The 19,794-nt window shown below is 42.1% G+C and overlaps 1 protein-coding gene across 1 annotated transcript in view; it reads right to left on the bottom strand.

The window, feature by feature from the left end:
• The window catches only part of AHCYL1 (adenosylhomocysteinase like 1), an 810,468-nt gene that overhangs the window by 261,709 nt on the left and 528,965 nt on the right, over nucleotides 1-19,794 (bottom strand). Inside the window, exon 11 of the mRNA XM_040337629.1 lies at nucleotides 12,677-12,747. Within this exon, the coding sequence (XP_040193563.1) occupies nucleotides 12,677-12,747 (71 nt within the window). The remainder of the gene's footprint in view (nucleotides 1-12,676; nucleotides 12,748-19,794) is intronic.

A 19,794-nucleotide genomic window follows, 5' to 3' on the forward strand; every position in this document is an offset into this window, starting at 1 on the left:
ACATTATACATACACACAGAATACACATACACACACTGAAAAGGTACTGGAGAGGCTGGGCAGCTATAATCTAGGTATTTTTTTTTAAAACACAGATTTTTACATACTGTCCCTGGTTTTACTGAGGTTTGCAACCCTGATGGTCAGTCCGCCCCTGTCCCAGAGCAATGCTCCATATGAAGGGTGGGAGACACAGATCAAGCAGGCCGCCATGGACCAGAAGCTTTATACTGCTGCCTGCAGCACACTTCACCTGAAGGCGACATCCTCCTGTCCTCACACGTCCACCGGATAAAATTCCCTTTTTAAGACCATCTGGCAAAATAAACAAAACATCTGGTTTACGTATCTGAGCAGTTGCCTGCAGATACGCCTTTACTGCTCTCACAATAATTCTTCCTCCACTGTCTGCGGATCCTGAAAAAAGGAAGGCAGGACAATGTCCTGATTTAAATGAAAAGCTGACACCACCTTAGGTAAAAAGGCAGGATGGGGTTGTAGTACAATTTTGTCTTTATGACAAACTAAATAAGGCTCTTTACAAGAAAGAGCTGCTAATTCAGATACTCTTCTGGCCGAAGAGATAGCAATCAAAAATGCCAATTTCCTGCTTAACAGAATTAGTGGAATCTGGCGAATCGGTTCAAAAGGTTGCTTCTGCAACCCCGACAAGACTAAATTCAGATCCCATGGGCACAATAGGGACTTGACTGGTGGATTGATCTGCAGTACCCCCTGAATGAAGGCCCGTACTAGGGAATGAGATGCCAGTGGTCTTTGAAAGAAGACTGATAGTACCATTAAGGGCTAATTTCATATCCACTCCTAGCTGGCAAAAAGCAAAAATCCTGCTTATGTCATATCTTTGAGGATTCCACTTGTTGGTTTCACATCATGAAACATGCTTTCCAGACTCTGTAGTAAATTAGTCTGGAGGCTGGCTTTCTGGCATTAATAATTGTAGAAAACACTGGACCTGAGATCCCTCTTTTCTTCAGAATGTGGGTCTCAGCAGCCAAACCGTCAAATTTAGCATTTGTAAGGAAGGATGGAACACTGGACCTTCCAAGGTGTTCCTACCGCCATCTTTATGATCTCGGTGTACCAAGGTCTTCTGGGCCAATTTGGGGCCACTAAGATTACAGGAATTCCTTCCTTCTTGATCCTGCATACTGCTTCCACGGGACTACCAGCGCATTGAATCCGTAGGCCAGAGGATCTCTTGTCCTAGACACAAAGTTGTCCAACTTCCTGTTGAATCTGGAAGCTAACAGGTCCACATCCGGGGTTCCCCATATCTGGCATATGGCTTGAAAGATCTCGGGGTGGAGAGACCACTCTCCTGGTGACAACTGCCGGCGACTCAGATAGTCTGCTTGCCAGTTTTCTACCCCGGGAATGGAAATTGCAGAAAGAGAAGAAACATGTTTTTCTGCCCATGTCAATTTCCGATTCACCTCCTTCTGAGCGTCCTGACTGCGGGTGCCTCCTTGGCGATTGATGTAAGCTACTGCAGTAGCATTGTCGGATTGAATCTGAACTGGGTGGCCCTGTAACCTGCTTGTCCAGGTTTTGAGGGCTAAGTATACTGCCTGAATTTCCAGTATGTTGATGGGCAGGCTCCTTTCGGTCTTGGCCCAGGTTCCCTGGGCTGAAGCTTCTTCCAATACTGCACCCCAGCCTATCAGGCTGGCATCTGTAGACACCACCTTCCAAGTGACTGGGGGAAAGGATCTTCCTTTCTGCAAGTTCTTGGTCTTTATCCACCAACTGAAGCTTTGGCGCACCTGTGGCGACAGGTGCATGGGTAAATCCAGCGCTTGGATCTTTCTGTTCCAGGCAGTTAGAATACTGCCCTGAAGTAGTCTTGAGTGAAATTGGGCATAAGGAACGGCCTCGAAGGAGGTTACCATCTTTCCAATAGCCTCATGCAAAGGCGAATAGATGGTCTCTTGTTTGCTTTGACCTTGTGGATCAGGTCATTTAGTGATTTGATCTTTGGCTCTGGTAGGAATACCTGGCTTTGGGCTGTGTCTATGATCATGCCCAAGTAGTCTACCCTTCATTGGGCTTGTAGACAGGATTTTTGTAAATTTACAATCCATCCTAAATGCTCCAGGTATTTTATAGTGGTGAGCACAGCGTGATCTAACTTTGCCACTGACTGATCTAAAACCAGTAGATTGTCTAGAAAAGCTGTTATCACTATGCCTTGTGCTCTGAGATTTGCCAACAGAGGGGCTAGTACCTTTGTAAATACCCGAGGTGCGGTAGTCACACCAAAGGGTAGAGCCACAAACTGAAAGTGGCGATGTTCTACCGCAAACCTTAAAAATCTTTGGTGAGCGGGATGGATAGGCATATGTAAGTATGCGTCTTGGATGTCTATTGACGCCATGAATTCTCCGCCTTGTAGGGTGGTGACCACTGATCAAATAGTTTCCATTCGGAAATGGCGAATGTTCAAAAATTGATTTAGGGCTCTTAGATCCAGAATGGGTCTGACGTCTCCATTTGGCTTTGGAATTACAAAGAGGTTTGAATAAAACCCTGAACCTTGATCCTTTTAGGGTACTTCTGTGATCACCCCTTGGGATAGCAAGTGATCCAATCCCTTGAAGAAGGGTTCTCTTTTTAAAGGATCCTTGTAAAGCCTTGAGCTTCAGAACTGAGAAGATGGGATTCTCTTGAAATTCCAGCTTGTACCCTAGGGATACTGTAAATACTACCCATCTGTCCTGGATTTCTGTCTGCCATGCCCCTGAAAACTGTCCCCCCACTCGACTAAGCAGGGGGTGCCTCTTCATGCAGAGGGTTTGGGGTTTTGCTTGTTAGCTCTTGAACCTTACTGCTTCTTGTTTTTCTGGGCTTGGTTTTCTCTAGTCTTTGTGGCTGGCTGAAAATGCCGTCGCCACTGTCTGGAGGTAGATTTACCAGAAGCCGGGGAGAGAGAACGTTTAAAACAAGGTCTCTTGTTTTTCTTCTTCTCTGGTAATAGAGTTGTCTTCCCACTCGATATTTTTTGGATACATTTCTCCAAATCTTCTCCAAAGAGGCGTTTGCCATGGAAGGGGAAACTAACTAGAAGTTTTTTGCACGATGCCTCTGCAGACCAATGCTTTAGCCAAAGAATCCTGCGCATATGCACCAACTGGAGTGTAAGCCGCAATGCTTGTAGAATCGAGTCTCTCATCGCGCCCACAGTAAAACATAAGGCTTTAGGCAACTCCTCCCATAATTTTACTTGTTCCGGAGGTAGCTCTTTCAGCCCCTTGAATCTGGTCCTTGAGGACCTGACACATGCCTACAGCTGCTATAGCAGGTTGGGCGACTGACCCAGCCAGAAGGAAGGAAGATTTCAATAAAGATTCCAATTTCTTTTCCGAAGGGTCTTTAAACACCTGTGCGTTATCCACTGGACAAGTCAGGTTCTTATTTAAACAAGAAATGGCCGCATCAACCGATTGCAGGCTCCACTTCTTGGAAAACTCCTCCTTCATTGGATAAAGAATTTCAAACGTCCCTCCTGGGATGCTTGGCAATTTATGGGGGGAGAGGAGCTCTGGCCGTGCTGATGCAGAGCTAGCAGCGGAAGGAATGTGCTTGTCCAGTGGATCTGACATCCTGGCAGAGTAAAGTGAGAAAACTCAGCATTTCACTCCCTCTAGTGGTCAAAAAGGAGAAGACACCCAACTCAAATTTTGAAAAGGATCCTAAGCTTCTTCATAGGATTCCCTTATCCCTGCCAAGGGGTTTTTCAGCTGAAAAAATTCAGACAGCACCAATATTCACCCATCTCTGTGGGTTTTGTGTGCCAACCTTCAGGGATATGGGCTCCTATACGGATACCTCTCCCCTGGGCCATGTAAAAGACTCTGACCAGGACTTTTCGCTGCTGTAGTGAAAGTGCTGGACCCCAGAGCCCAGTCCTCTGAGGGGAGACATTACAGGTGACACCTCAGCTATGAGGCCTGGATCCTTCAGATTCAGCTCTTTATTAGTGTCTTGGATGGATCCTTTTAAGCATAGCTCCTTTTCCCTCAAAGGGTTTCTTTAGCAGAGCTATCCTTAGCACATCCTCGCTCGTCCAACACCTCTTAGACACTGGCAAAAAAACTGAGGAACTCCCCTGATGGGAGGGGTTATATGGAGGGGAACTGTCTTTGATTGGTTGTGCCAGTGTCCAATCACCGCTGGTGACCCTTAACCCATTATGTAAAGATGAGACTTTGGGGCTGATTTACCAAGCCTTTGCTCCATGATTCACGGAGCAAGGGCTGGAGCAACAACCATTTTGACATTTACTAAAGGAATGCGCTGCTAAAGCAGCAAAATTCCTTATTTACTATAATGCCTAGTGCGCCCAGGAGGGGGCGGATGGTGCGCCTCTATGGACCTGGCGCACGGCATTTAGAAATGTAAAATGAAGGTGTTTGTGAGAGAGTTTATTAGGGGGGGATGTGGGGTAATGTGGGGAAGTGTAGTGACATGTGTTTGTTTAAGTTTTACGGGCCAAATTGAAAGTGAAAGTGATTTTTGGGAAAACAAGCGGCTATGCCGGCAAGTACGTTTAAGCCTCCCAGAGGTTTATTTGTCTACTGCGCATGCACGAATGGCAAATTCGGGCACTTATGCACGCTGCTCCACTACGCCGGCAAAATATTGGTAAATACCAAGCGGCGTAGCTGCCTTTGCGTGGCTTGAAGCGGCACACGTGAATGCCTGAATCGTTTTCAGCTTACGCTGATCATGAAGGGGAACTCCACGCCAAATTTAAAAAAAAAATGGCGTGGGTTCCCCTCCAGGAGCACATCAGGCCCTTAGGTTTGGTCTGGATCATAAGGGGGAAAACCTACGCCAAAAAAACGGCGTGGGGGTTCCCCCAAGATCCATACCAAACCCTTATCCGAGCATGCCGTCTGGCCAGACAGGAATGGGGACGAGCGAGCGGGCCCCCCCTCCTGAGCCGTACCAGGCCGCACACCCTCAACATGGGGAAGTGCGTGCTTTGGGGCAGGGGGGGCATTGCGCCCCCCACCCCAAAGCACTCTTTTCCCCATATCGATGGGGACAAGGGCCTCTTCCCGACAGCCCTGGCCATTGGTTGTCGGTGTCTGAGGGCGGGGGCTTATCGGAATCTAGGAGCCCCCTTTAATAAGGTGGCCCCCAGATGAACCTATGTTTATTTTTATTTTTTATATTTATTTATTTTTGTTTGATTTTTTTTGTTTGTTTTTGCTTTCCTTGTTTTGTTGACCAATAAAATTACTTTCAAATTTTGAAGTTTGTTTTTTTGTTACTTTTTCATGCTACAGATTTTGACAGCTGAAGCTGAAATAGGCTGAATGGACTAACAAAACAGGTGTGATTTTGTCTCAAAGCTCCTTTCCTGGTGCGTATGTGTGGATTGTTTGCTGCCATGTATAATCACCAGGAAAGGAAAAATACAGAGCGGTAAGTATACATTTTTTTCCTTTTTACTGCAGTGGTTCTCAAGTACCCCCGACAGGACATGTTTTGTGGATTTATCTTATCAAGAATTGCTGTCCAGACTGTCTTTTAAAGCACATGTGCAAGATGAAGGAAAGCCTGCAAACATGGCCTGTTGGGGGGGGGGGGGGGGGGGTTATAGGCGAACAGGCTTGAAGTGCTGATTTACAGCACTGTGCTTAAATCTAGCGCAAGGCAATCCTATTCTAATTGTGGGTGTTTGAGGGAAGCCAAGTGAGTGTTAGAACCCCTGCTTGTGTTTTTTGGGTTTGGCTTTGTGTCCCTTTTCTTAAAATTGGCTTCACTTTCTGTCACACAGCTTAACAGGAAGTGAGGTTAAAACCCTACCAATGTCTTTTCTTGGGGACACACAGGTCAATCTAACTAGTGTCCCCATTAAGCAAACTGCTGTGTACACCCCAAATGATTAGTTAGTTTGGGGTTTAGTAAAGGCAAAGCCACTCTGCAGTACAAGCGTAGTTGCTTAAAATCTGAGGGGAAGCACTGATGATTTTAACATCCAATCATGTAGAAGCAAAGTTTTTTTTTGTTCTTTTCTTCCTTCCTTGTCCACTTGTAGTGCAAAGTGGATTTGCCTTTAGTAAATGGACCCCAAAGTCCAAGATCCCTAATAATTTGGGGTGTACACAGCAAAATGCTAGAGTGCAATTTACATAATGGGAAACTATTTAGATTGATCTGTGTGTCCCCCAAGAAAATACATTAGTAAGGTTTTACCCTCACTTCCTGTTTGGCTATGTGACAGGAAGTGAATGAATTTGAAGTAGAAAGTGACACAATTTGTGAGGTGTCTTCACCCAATTAGGGGTGCAGACATCCCAAAAAAATGAGCAGATGATACTTATTTGCAAATTAAGAAAATTGTTTATTTAACATTGGGTGGTGTTTGTGGGGGTCCCTAACACACATTCATACATATTAGCAACGCTGTATCCTGGCCTATTGGCATGGTTATATTTTCTTAGTCCTCTCAATAAAATTATCAGAAATTTGTGCTTAAAGTAGAACTATAATCAACACTTTTTTTTTTAATTTTGGATAGAGCAGTGATTCTCAACAGGGGGGGTCGGGACCCCCTTGGGGGTCGAATGACGATTTGCCAGGGGTCACTGAATGCTAGGCTGTTTCTGAAGCCCGCACCACTCTCCCAACCTTTTTGCGGCTGCCCAGCAGGGCTGTCCCTGGAGCCTGCAGGAGTCCAGCTGGGCTGTTCCTGGAGCCCGTGGCCACCCACTAAGCCTCTTTTCAGCCGCCCATTCGGTTCACGGCATTGGTGGGGGCAGAGACCAGAAGTCAGCTGACTGGTGAGGATTGTGAAGTGGGAGGGACTGGAGGAGACCCTATCTCCTGATTTTGGCATAGGTGTCACTGTTACGAGACACCACAAAGTCAGAGACACAGTGAGTAACACTACCCGTGATTAAAGTTGCCATTAAAAGTCCCCACAGTTCTCAGATTAGCAGATAACCTTGATCAAGAGCAACTAATGCCTTGTTTCCACTGAGCGGATCGGTTCGGGTCGCTTAGAATGGAACGGGTTAGAATGGTCCGGTCTATTCTGCAGAACATTTCCACTGCAAATCGGACCATCCGGGACCATGCAAGGTTTAGAAAAAAAGCCTAGCACATCCACCAATCAGTGAGATGTATTTGTAGGTCTGCCCTAATGGAACTGTTCCATTCTCTATGGCCCCACATCTGAAGCAGGACCCAGAATGGCCCGGTACGGTTCACTTTTATGGCACGCTTTCATAATGGAAACACCCAAAAAAGCGCACCGTACCGAACCATACCGAACCGATCCGCTCAGTGGAAACGAGGCACTAGTTGGCTGATCAGAACTCCCCCCCCCCCCAGCACTGCCACTCGTCCGAACTCTGTGCCAGCAATGCCACTAAACCCCCCCCCCACCCACCAAGGAGTGAAAAAAGGAATACAATTAGAGAATACATGGATAGGAGAGGAAAAGAGGGGGAGGAACAAAGAAAAAGGGGGAGAAAGAATAAGAGATAAGAGACAGAACAAGAAAGACTAGAGCGAGGGATGGGGGGAAAAAGCAATAAATTAGGATACAGAGAGATAAAAGGGAAAGAAAGGGGAAAAAAGAGTGGTACATCGTAAAATGTACCATAAGGGGTTTGAATACTGTATGAGTGAAAGGGACTCAGGGAGCGCTAAATGTCTGTGGGCTGGGGGGCACAAATTACTTGTCTTCCCCCGGGTGCTGACAACCCACGCTCCGAAAAAGATTTTATTGTTAGGGGTCCCCACAACTTGGGAAATTTTATGAAGGGGTCACGGCACTAGAAAGGTTAAGAACCACTGGAATAGAGTGAGGGAGGGTGGGTTATAGCCCGTCAGTTTATTTTGTACCATCCCTGTCCAATTGCAGAGATTTGCCTTCACTTCCTGCCCCATAGCCAAACAGGAAGTGAGAGAAAAACTATGCAAATTAAGGGAATCCAGTGCCCCCCCTCCCCCCAGAACTAGTGTGTGTCCCCCCCCTGAAAATGTATGGGCGGGTCATAAAAAACAGGGTGTGGCCTTGACAGGAAGGGGTGGGTCATTTTTTCTATTAGGAGGTGCAGAAGTTTAGTCAGGCCTAGGGCAGCACAAAACCTAAATATACTACTGCATATTAGGGCTTATTTAGACAGGATCTGATTTACAGCATGTTTTTAGAAACCCACGCAGGCACAGGGAGAACATGCAAACTCCAGGCAGATGGTGTCACGGGCGGGATTCGAACCAGCGACCCTTTTTGCTGCTAGGTGAAAATGCTATCCACTACACCACTGTGCTGAACAAACATGATTGTGGCTGAAAGCATCAGATCAGTGTCTTATTGACCCCGCCTCGCTCCATAAAGAGGACCTGTCACACACTAGTCCTATTACAAGGGATGTTTACATTTCTTGTAATAGGAATAAAAGTGATAAAAAAAAAAAGAAGGAAAAAAAGTGCAAAACTAAAAAAAAATCTGTAAAAAACAAACAAAAAAAAAAAAACGCCCCTGTCCCTAGTAGCTTGTAAGTCCCACCCACATATGTAAACGCCATTAAAACCACACATGTGAGGTATTGACGTGTGCATTAGAGCGAGAGCAATAATTTAAGCACTAGACCTCCTCTGTATCTCTAAACTGGTAACCTGTAAAAAAAATGTTTCCCGTGCTTAGAACTGTCCCTGTACAAGATGTCATTTCTGAAGAAAAAAAAAGGAATTTAAAAGTACTCATGGCTATAAAGAATACAGTTATTGCTCATAAAAAAAATGTGGGGGTCCCCCCAAATTCAATTATCAGGCCCTTCAGGTCTGGTATGGATATTAAGGGGACCCCTGCCATCAAATAAAAAAAAATGATGTGGAGTTCCCCCAAAAATCCACACCAGATCCCTTATCCGTGCACGCAACCTGGCCGCAGAAAAGAGGGGGGGATGAGAGAACCCCCCCTCCTCTCCTGAACCGTACCAGGCCACATGCCCTCAACATGGGGAGGGTGCTTTGGGGTCCCCCCAAAGCACCTTGTCCCCATGTTGATGGGGACAAGGGCCTCATCCCCACAACCCTTGACAGTGGTTGTGGGGGTCTGCGGGCAGGGGGCTTATCGGAATCTGGAAGACCCCTTTAACAAAGGGGACCCCCAGATCCCGCCCCCCTGTGTGAAATGGTAATGGGGTACATTGTACCTCTACCATTTCACCCCAAGAAAAGTGTCAAAAATGTAAAAAAAGACAATAGCCGTTTTTTTTGACAATTCCTTTATTAATGTCTTCTTTCCGCGCTTCTTCTTCTTCCATCTTGTAATTGAATTTGGTGGGACCCCACACTTTTTTTTTTAAGAATGAATTTGCTCTGAATTGCCGGGAGCCGACAATTCATTATAGCTGCGAGTGATTTTTTAAATGACTTTTTTCCTTCAGAATGTCATTTTGAGCAGGGACATTTCTAAGTACGGGAAACAAGCGCTATTTCACATGCTTACTTTACACCCCCCCCCCATGGTACGAAATTTAAAGGAATATTTCACTTTTATTGTTGCACTTTAAGCATTATTAAATTCACTGCTCCCAAAAAAATGGCCGTTTTAAAAAATAAAAAAAGCATTGATACATGTGCCCTGGGGCAGGACTCAACTCCACAAACACTTTTTAGGACAAAAATTAGCATATTAACCTTTAAAATTAACACTTTTGATTTCTCCCATAGACTTCTAAAGGGAGTTCGGCGGCGGCTTTACATATTAATTGCATTGCGCCCGCTGCTACGCCAGTTCATGCGCCTAATTAAGGATTCATCCGGCGTGCCAATTAAGCCATGAACCGGCGCAGCGCATTGCTTTTAGTAAATCAGCCCTTTGTGTCCCATGGTGTACGATAAAGAAAAGAAGAGGACTACTGGGACTCTGTACTCTGGAGTGATGAGACCAAGATAAATGTTTTTGGAACTGATGGCTTCAACACTGTATGGCATCACAAAAGGTGAAGAGTACAATGGAAAATGCATGGTGCATACAGTGAAATATGGTGGTGGCACTGTTCTTCTGTGGGGCTGCATGAGTGCTGCTGGTGTCAGGGAGCTGCATTTCATTGATGGTATCATGAATTCAAAGTTGTATTGCTTTATATTGAAATGGGAGATGCTGCTATCACTCCGTACCCTTGGTCGTGCACTTTTCCAACATGACAATGATCCAAAACACACATCTAAGGCCACTGTTGCATTTCTGAAAAAGAACAGTGTTAAAGTGATTCAGTGGCCATATATGTCTCCTGACCGGAACCCAATCAAACACCTATGGTGAATTCTGAAGAGACAAGTTGAGCATCACTCTCCATCCAACATCCAGACTCCAAAAGTGGTCATTCTTTGGAAAAAGATAGATGTTGCAATATGTCACCTACTTGTTCATTCCATGCCTAGAAGACTTGGTACTGACCTTACAAATCATGGAGGTCATATAAAATACTAGATGTAGTAGTTTTTGTTGTGGGGTGTATTCATTTTTACATTAACTAATTTGAGTAAAATTGAAGATTAAAATTAAAACTAAAGATTTTGTAATCCAAGTTATATTATTACCCTAATGCTCTGTACACACGATTGGTTCATCCGATGAAAACGGTCCGATGGATTTTTTCATCAGATATCCAATGAAGCTGACTTTCATCAGTCTTGCCTATACACCATCAGTTAAAAAAATGATCGTGTCAGAACGCGGTGACGTAAAACGCAAGACGTGCTGAGAAAAATTAAGTTCAATGCTTCCAAGCATGCGTCGACTTGATTCTGAGCATGCATGGATTTTTAACCGATGGACGTGCCCACAGACGATCATTTTTTTCTATCAGTTTTTTTAACCATCAGATGATTTTAAAACAAGTTCCAATGGATAAAAAAAATGATGGGACCCACACACTATCGGTTAGTCTGATTAAAACGGTCAATCAGACCGTTTTCATCAGACAAAGCGATAGTGTGTACGCAGCATTACATTCATGTAATGAGCTATACAAATGTTCTATAAAACTCAGTTTTGTCAACATTTTGGAAATTGTTCTTGTGCTCACTGAGATATTGATTAAAATCGCATTTATACTGAGCAGTGTATATTATATACCGTATTTGCCGGCGTATAAGACGACTGGGCGTATAAGACGACCCCCTAATTTTCCCAGCTAAAATGTTGGTTCTGGGATATACTCACCGTATAAGACGACCCCTCACTGTGCCGTTATACATGCCTCACTGTGCCATTATACATGCCTCACTGTTCCATTATTACATGCCTCACTGTGCCATTATTACATGCCTCACTGTGCCATTATTACATGCCTCACTGTGCCATTATTACATGCCTCACTGTGCCATTATTACATGCCTCACTGTGCCATTATTACATGTCTCACTGTGCCATTATTACATGCCTCACTGTGCCATTATTACCTCACTGTGCAATTGCCGACCTTACTGTACCATTCCATTCCCTGCCTCGACGATCTCCCTACCTTCTCCTGTTTGCAGAGTATGTCAGACGACGGCCATCCATCATTCAAAAGTCGCGCCTCCTCCTAAGGCTGTTCCGTGATAGGCGGAACACTCATTTTCCCAGCAGAGCCTCTGTTCATTGTTCCGCCTATCACGGATGTCCTCTCGTCCGAGACAGAGGATGAGAAGGCATCCGTGATAGGCGGAACACGGAACAGTCTGAGGAGGAGGCGCGGCTTTTGAATAATGGATGGCCGCCGTTTACATGCAAAAGGTTGTCTTATATGCCGGAAAATACGGTATATAAATATATATACACGCACACACACACAGTGTAAAGAAGGAAGACAAAGAGTTAAAGGGGTTGTAAAGGTAAAAAAATAAATAGCTTCCTTTACCTTAGTGCAGTTCTCCTTCACTTACCTCATCCTTCGATTTTGCTTTTAAATGTCCTTATTTCTTCGGAGAAATCCTCCCTTCCTGTTCTTCTCTCTGTAACTCCACACAGTAATGCAAGGCTTTCTCCCTGGTGTGGAGTGTCATGCTCGCACCCTCCCTTGGACTGCAGGAGAGTCAGGACGCCCACTAACACACAGCTCCTTTCTCTATCTGCAACGTACAGAGTGTCCTGACTCTCCTGCAGTCCAAGGGAGGGGGCGAGCACGACACTCCACACCAGGGAGAAAGCATTGCATTACTGTGTAGAGTTACAGACAGAAGAACAGGAAGTGAGGATTTCTCAGAGGAAATAAGGACATTTAAAAGCAAAATCGAAGGATGACGTAAGTGAAGGAGGACTGCACTAAGGTAAAGGAAGCTATTTAGGATTTTTTTTTTTATTACCTTTACAACCCCCTTTAAATCAAGGGCTCTGTCATGGGTGTCTCGATCCAGAAGATCTTAGGGAATGAGAAGTTGATGAGAAGTTGATGCCTCACATGGACTGGATTGATGCTGTGTTTATGTAGTTGATCATCTGTAATCATGTCTTTAATCAAATCTAAGTAACCTGCACCCAGCTTTATGAAAAGTTTAACAGAGTTACCGGTTATCAAACAAATAAAAGAAACAAGGTATTTAACCGTAAGTTACAGAACACACATTTGTCTTTTTGTACTTTAAATGATATAGACCTTTTTTTTTATATATTTACAGTAGCATTTGTATACCTGGTTACCTGTACAAGTGATGACTACATCCACCTGCCGTATAATTTCATTTAGTTTAACCACCCGAAAACCTTCCATGCTGTATGAAAAAGAAGCCATGAACATTAACAAACATTGAAGAAATTGCATGAAATTAAACATGACAGAGAATAAAGGTTTAAAGAAACTTCTTATACACATGTATTCAATAATTAAAGTATTACTAGACCCATAACAGTAAAATCAGTCTGTATATGCATTAATGCATGCTTGTTAGAACCTGAGGGGTCAATTCTGTGTATTGTGTAAAACGGCTGTTTGATCCCACCTTTTCTGACCCTCCCTTTCTTCCACTGTCCCCAATCCATCTCTTAATAGTACAGAGCCTTTGGCGTCACTCTGCAAATGCTCAGTTTGGTGTGTATTGCTAGAGAGTTTTATTTTTCTTGTTAGAGCGCATGCGATCAGCACAGGGCCAATCAGCACTGTCCTGAAGCCTCATAGGGCAGTCAGAGGAGAATAAAAACTTATCCTACAATCTTTAACCAGACACTCATACAAGTAACAAGTCTGCTATATGCTGCTGATAATAAAAGGTATTTAGCAGTTTATATTTACTAAAATAATTGCATTTCCATATTCTGTGAACTGTGGAAGACCAAATACAGTGAATGTGGGTCCTGGGTTTAGTAAAACAAAGTATTTTAACAAGCACGTTATTTCTAATATTTATTATTGATCAACACTGGCAATGAAAAAGGCAAGTACCCAAAATCTCCTAGATTGCAAAATAATAGTTATTGATGCATGTCCAAAACTTAAAAAAAAAGTCTATTCTAAAGTAAAAAAAAAAAAAAAAAGTTATCCAAAAGATTTGAAATTCTAAAAACACCAAGGCATTAAAGATATACTGTAAAATTTAAGCTCAAATTTGAAATTCATCCAAAACTACATAAATGATAACATCACTAATAAGTGAAAAATTTGACAAAAAATTTAGAATACAAATCAGAAAAAAATAAGATAAAAGCATTAAATAAAGGGCTGTGAATTTGTAGGCAGTGTAGAGGGCAAATGCTATCCCTTAGCTTTTATCCATTTTTTTCCCTATATGTTTTGTAATGCAGCTTGCATTTGTAATTTGAGAAGTTACTTATTACAGTATCATATCATTTACTTTATACAATGACACAAAGATGGATATATATATATATATATATATATATATATATATACACAGTGCCTTGCGAAAGTATTCGGCCTCCTTGAACTTTGCAACCTTTTGCCACATTTCAGGCTTCAAACATAAAGATATAAAACTGTAATTTGTTTTGAAGAATCAACAACAAGTGGGACACAATCATGAAGTGGAACGAAATGTATTGGAAATTTCAAACTTTTTTAACAAATAAAAAACTGAAAAATTGGGCGTGCAAAATTATTCAGCCCCTTTACTTTCAGTGCAGCAAACTCTCTCCAGAAGCTCAGTGAGGATCTCTGAATGATCCAATGTGTGTAATAAAGTCTCCGTATAAATGCACCTGCACTGTGATAGTTTTAGAGGTCCGTTTAAAGCGCAGAGAGCATCATGAAGAACAAGGATCACACCAAGCAGGTCCGAGATACTGTTGTGGAGAAGTTTAAAGCCGGATTTGGATACAACAAGATTTCCCAAGCTTTAAACATCCCAAAGAGCACTGTGCAAGCGATAATATTGAAATGGAAGGAGTATCAGACCACTGCAAATCTACGAAGACCTGGCCGTCCCTCTAAACTTTCAGCTCATACAAGGAGAAGACTGATCAGAGATGCAGCCAAGAGGCCCATGATCACTCTGGATGAACTGCAGAGATCTACAGCTGAGGTGGGAGACTCTGTCCATAGGACAACAATCAGTCGTATACTGCACAAATCTGGCCTTTATGGAAGAGTGGCAAGAAGAAAGCCATTTCTTGAAGATATCCATAAAAAGTGTTGTTTAAAGTTTGCCACAAGCCACCTGGGAGACACACCAAACATGTGGAAGAAGGTGCTCTGGTCAGATGAAACCAAAATCGAACTTTTTGGCAACAATGCAAAACGTTATGTTTGGCGTAAAAGCAACACAGCTCATCACTCTGAACACACCATCCCCTCTGTCAAACATGGTGGTGGCAGCATCATGGTTTGGGCCTGCTTTTCTTCAGCAGGGACAGGGAAGATGGTTAAAATTGATGGGAAGATGGATGAAGCCAAATACAGGACCATTCTGGAAGAAAACCTGATGGAGTCTGCAAAAGACCTGAGACTGAGACGGAGATTTGTCTTCCAAAAAGACAATGATCCAAAACATAAAGCAAAATCTACAATGGAATGGTTCACAGATAAACATATCCAGGTGTTAGAATGGCCAAGTCAAAGTCCAGACCTGAATCCAATCGAGAATATGTGGAAAGAACTGAAAACTGCTGTTCACAAATGCTCTCCATCCAACCTCACTGAGCTCGAGCTGTTTTGCAAGGAGGAATGGGCAAAAATGTCAGTCTTTCGATGTGCAAAACTGATAGAGACATACCCCAAGCGACTTACAGCTGTAATCGCAGCAAAAGGTGGTGCTACAAAGTATTAACTTAAGGGGGCTGAATAATTTTGCACACCCAATTTTTCAGTTTTTTATTTGTTAAAAAAGTATGAAATATCCAATAAATTTTGTTCCACTTCATGAGTGTGTTCCACTTGTTGTTGATTCTTCAAAAAAATTACAGTTTTATATCTTTATGTTTGAAGCCTGAAATGTGGCAAAAGGTCGCAAAGTTCAAGGGGGCCAAATACTTTCGCATGGCACTGTATATATATATATATATATATATATAAATATCTCAACCACCAAATTAATGAATTTGTTAAAACTGAAAGCACATGCATTAAAATTAATCTTAGGGTCTCGTTCACACAAGAATGTAATTTGCTATGCTTTTAATGCAAGCAAACTTATTTCAGTCAGTCCTAGTTAGGGGTGCACGAAATGGACATTTTGGTGCCAAAACCGAAAATGAAGAATACAGTTTTTTTTAAATAATAATTAAAAAAAAAACTGATATATACAATTGTGTTATATTTCATTCATTATTTATATTTTACTTTTTAATTATCATGAATTTTAATGGATAAAAAAATATTACAATCCAGTAATGTAAAACAAGTACTTTAATAAAAAGTAACCCACATAAATTGGACACAGAAAATAAAATACAAAATTAAATAAGAAAGCAACTTGCAGTAACAGTACATATGCTGCACATTGCACAATAATTAATAATAATAAAATAAAAAACAAAAAACAGGCATAATATAAAATGCCAAAGGCTAATGCCGCGTACACACGTTTTTTGTGATGAAAAAAAAACGTAATTTTTTCTCATGAAAAAAAAACGAAGTTTTTTCAACTTCATTTTAAAAAACGACGTTGCCTACACACCATAGTTTTTTCAAAATGCTCTAGCAAAGCGCGGTTACGTTCAGCACGTACGGCGGCACTCTGTTCCATTCAAGCTCGCTTCATAACTTGCTTATGAGCATGCGCGGGTTTAAAAACGTTGTTTTAAACGTCGTTTTAGCTACACACTGTGATTTTTTTATGATATAAAAAACGACGTTTTGAAAAACGACATAAAAAATTGAAGCATGCTCAAATTTTTTTTTGGTCATTTTTCAGAAGACATAAAACAAAGTTTTCCCCACACACGGTCATTTTAAATGACGTTTTTAAAAATGTATTTTTTTTTCATCACAAAAAACGTCCGTGTGTATGCGGCATAAGAGAGGCAAGTCCTCAAAACACGTTAGCCTGTTGGGTTTTCCAGTTGCCCTAGGCTATAGGTGATGTGATATGATGTATTGTGGACTGGAAGCTTACTTTGACAACAAGGTTGATAGTCGTACAACTGTCATTTTGACAAAGAGAGGTCTTCCTTAAGTAAGATAATGCACTAGGCCGGTGCACCCTCTGTCTTGTTTTATTTCAGACAGTGACTGACTTCAGGGCATCAAGGTGAGGCATGTCCAGTGAAGCCAGCAGGGAAAAATGTAGGCAACAGTCTGGGGCCCACTTCCAAGCACCAGAAATTGAGCAGTTGATTTACTGCTGATTGGTTAACTTAACCTTCTACGCAGAGCTGCATCAGATTTTGTATTAGTAAATCAAATCAACCTCTATGTGTTTTCCGATTCAGTTTCATATCCCTTTAAACTGTTATAAAATTAAAGACAAACTAACCATAATAGGCAGAAGGCCGTTATTCTGTTTCACAGTTTTTCTGTAAATAAATATAACATATGATATATTTTTTTTATTATTATTTTATTTTCAATTTAAATGAGAACAATTTTGTTCCCTAAGTTCTCTCCCTAAGGTGCCAGCGGCTGCATGTGCGATAATACTGTATGTATGTAGCTGCTGGTTACATACATAGTCATACAGTAGACCACACTGTGTTCCTGCCCCCGGGTATAGGCAAAGACTTCCCCAAACACAGACTAGTCTACAGTCTGGTCTAAAGCAGCAGTGCTCAGACAATCACTGCAAGCAATGTAGACTAGTCTGTGTTTCTGAAAGTCTTCGCCCATACCCGGAACACAGTGCGGTATAATGTATGTATGTAGCCAGCCACAGATACATACAGTATTGCACATGCAGCAGGCTGACAGCTTAGGGAGAGACATAGTTTGGCCCAACAACAAACTATTTATACAGTATTTAATAAAAAGGTGGAAATCACTCTTAAATTGAAGTGCAAAAAACTGTAGAAGAACTACAATGAACAACCAATGGCACAACTAGACAATTGGAACATAATCATACTATGTTCCAATTGTCCAATAGCACAGTCCAATACCAATTAATTTACTATGTTCAACATAGTAATAGTTATACAGTGTAGTATAAGTTAGAAGTTTAAACAAAATAGCATACAGTGTAGTATAAGTTAGAAGTTTAAACAAAATAGCATAAAATCAATTTCAAATCAAATTTAATCAGTTCAATATATTATATTTCTTTGGTACAAGTCAGATGTACTGCAGTGCAGACATAACAACCTTGCATGGCAAGAGAGCTGCACTGTTAAAAAAGGCCAGGTAATGAATGTTTGAACTGCTATTAGAAAGAAAGATAGCATTTCAGTATGTTATACTGTATATAACATACTGAAATACTATCTTTCTTTCTAAACATGCATTACCTGGCCCGTTAGTTTACTAGTAGTAGAACTAGTAGCTCGTTCTAAATAGCAAGCAAAGTTTGTATTATATAGTACTAGTTTATATACTATAATAAACTAGTACTATATAATACAAACGTTGCATGCTATTTAACCTTTTCCTTACCGGGCCATTATAAAAATTACGCTGGCAGGAACCCTCCCTCCATCCGGGTGGACGTCATATGACGTCCTTTTTTCCCGGCGATCTAGTGCACGCGCGTGCCGCCGGCAGCACCGCTCGTGACCCGGCACGTGTGCCCGGCGGTCGCGATGGCCGCCGGGCACCCGCGATTGCCGGTAATCACAGCTGGAGTGTGGATCTGTGTGTGTAAACACACAGATCCATCTCCTGTCAGAGGTGAGGAGACCGATGCTGTGTTCCCAATACAGAGGAACACACATCGGTCTCCTCCCCTTGTGAGTCCCATCCCCCCTACAGTTAGAACACACTTTAGGGAACATATTAACCCCTTCAGTGCCCCTAGTGTTAACCCCTTCCCTGACTATCACATTTACACAGTAATTAGTGCAGTTTTATAGCACTAATCGCTGTATAAATGTGAATGGTCCCAAAAACGGGTCAAAAGTGTCCGATGTGTCTGCCACAATGTCACGGTCACAATAAAAATCGCAGATCGCCGCCATTACTAGTAAAAAAAATTAAAAAATGCCAGAAATCTATCCTCTATTCTGTAGACGCTATAACTTTTGCGCAAACCAATCAATATTTTTTTTTTACCAAAAATATGTAGAAGAATACGTATCAGTCTAAACTGAGGAAAAAAAATGTTTTTTTTTTTAAATTGTGATATTTATTAAATCAAAAAAGCAGAGATGATCAAATACCACCAAACGAAAGCTCTATTTGTGGGAGAAAAACATAAAGATTTAATTTGGGTACAGTGTTGCATGACCGCGCAATTGTCATTCAAAGTGCAACAGCACTGAAAACTAAAAATTGGTCTGGGCAGGTGAAAGGGGGTGAAAATGCCCTGTATGGAAGGGGTTAAAAAATATTTATTCAGTATGTACTAGTATTTACTTCTACTACTAAACTAACAGGTCAGGTAATACAGTACATGTTTGAACTGCTATCAGAAAGAAAGATAATTTGAGTACTTTATAGTACTAGTTGGATTGTCTAAGTAAGGGAAAAGCTCACCAGCGAGTAGTAGCCATCCAGGAGGGACAGTGTCCACTCTCCTATGCAGCCCTGTATGCAGCCGTCTCCTGAGTCCCAACTGCGTTTCAACCACAAAGAAAGTGCTTCCAACTCCAGCGTTTCAACCACAGGGAACGTGCTCACGAGTCCAGAGTCCTAACCACAAGGAACGTGCACGCTGCTCACACAGTGAGTGACGTCACCAGTCGGTTCTCCCACTGCTACTGTGCATGCGCAATTTTCGGCGCCATTATCAGCAATTTTTTTCGGTAATGTGTGATGTTTCGGCAGTCGAAATTTTGGTGCATCCCTAGTCCAAGTTACTTTGCCTAGTTCAGTGTTTTTCAACTCCAGTCCTCAAGGCACACCAACAGGTCATGTTTTCAGGATTTCCTTTAGATGAAACGGCTGTGGTGATTACTAAGGCAGTGAAATTGATCAAATCACCTGTGCAAAATAATGGAAAGCCTGAAAACATGACCTGTTGGTGTGCCTTGAGGACTGGAGTTGAAAAACACTGGCATAGTTTACACCAGATTTGATTCACCGGTGAGGGGAAAGGCAAAATTGCTGAATTTTGGGTTTACTAATCTAAATTTTTACATTGAAGTCACGTAATTAAGGATCATTTAAAATGTATTCAAAATGTGTTTACTACCTCCACACATTTGTGCAAATGCTATGAGCATAGACTTTAGTCAAAACAGAACAGATACAACCGCATGTAGCGGTTTTAAAGACAGAC

The sequence above is a fragment of the Rana temporaria genome, chromosome 2 (genome assembly GCF_905171775.1).
Source record: "Rana temporaria chromosome 2, aRanTem1.1, whole genome shotgun sequence".
NCBI lineage: Eukaryota > Metazoa > Chordata > Amphibia > Anura > Ranidae > Rana > Rana temporaria.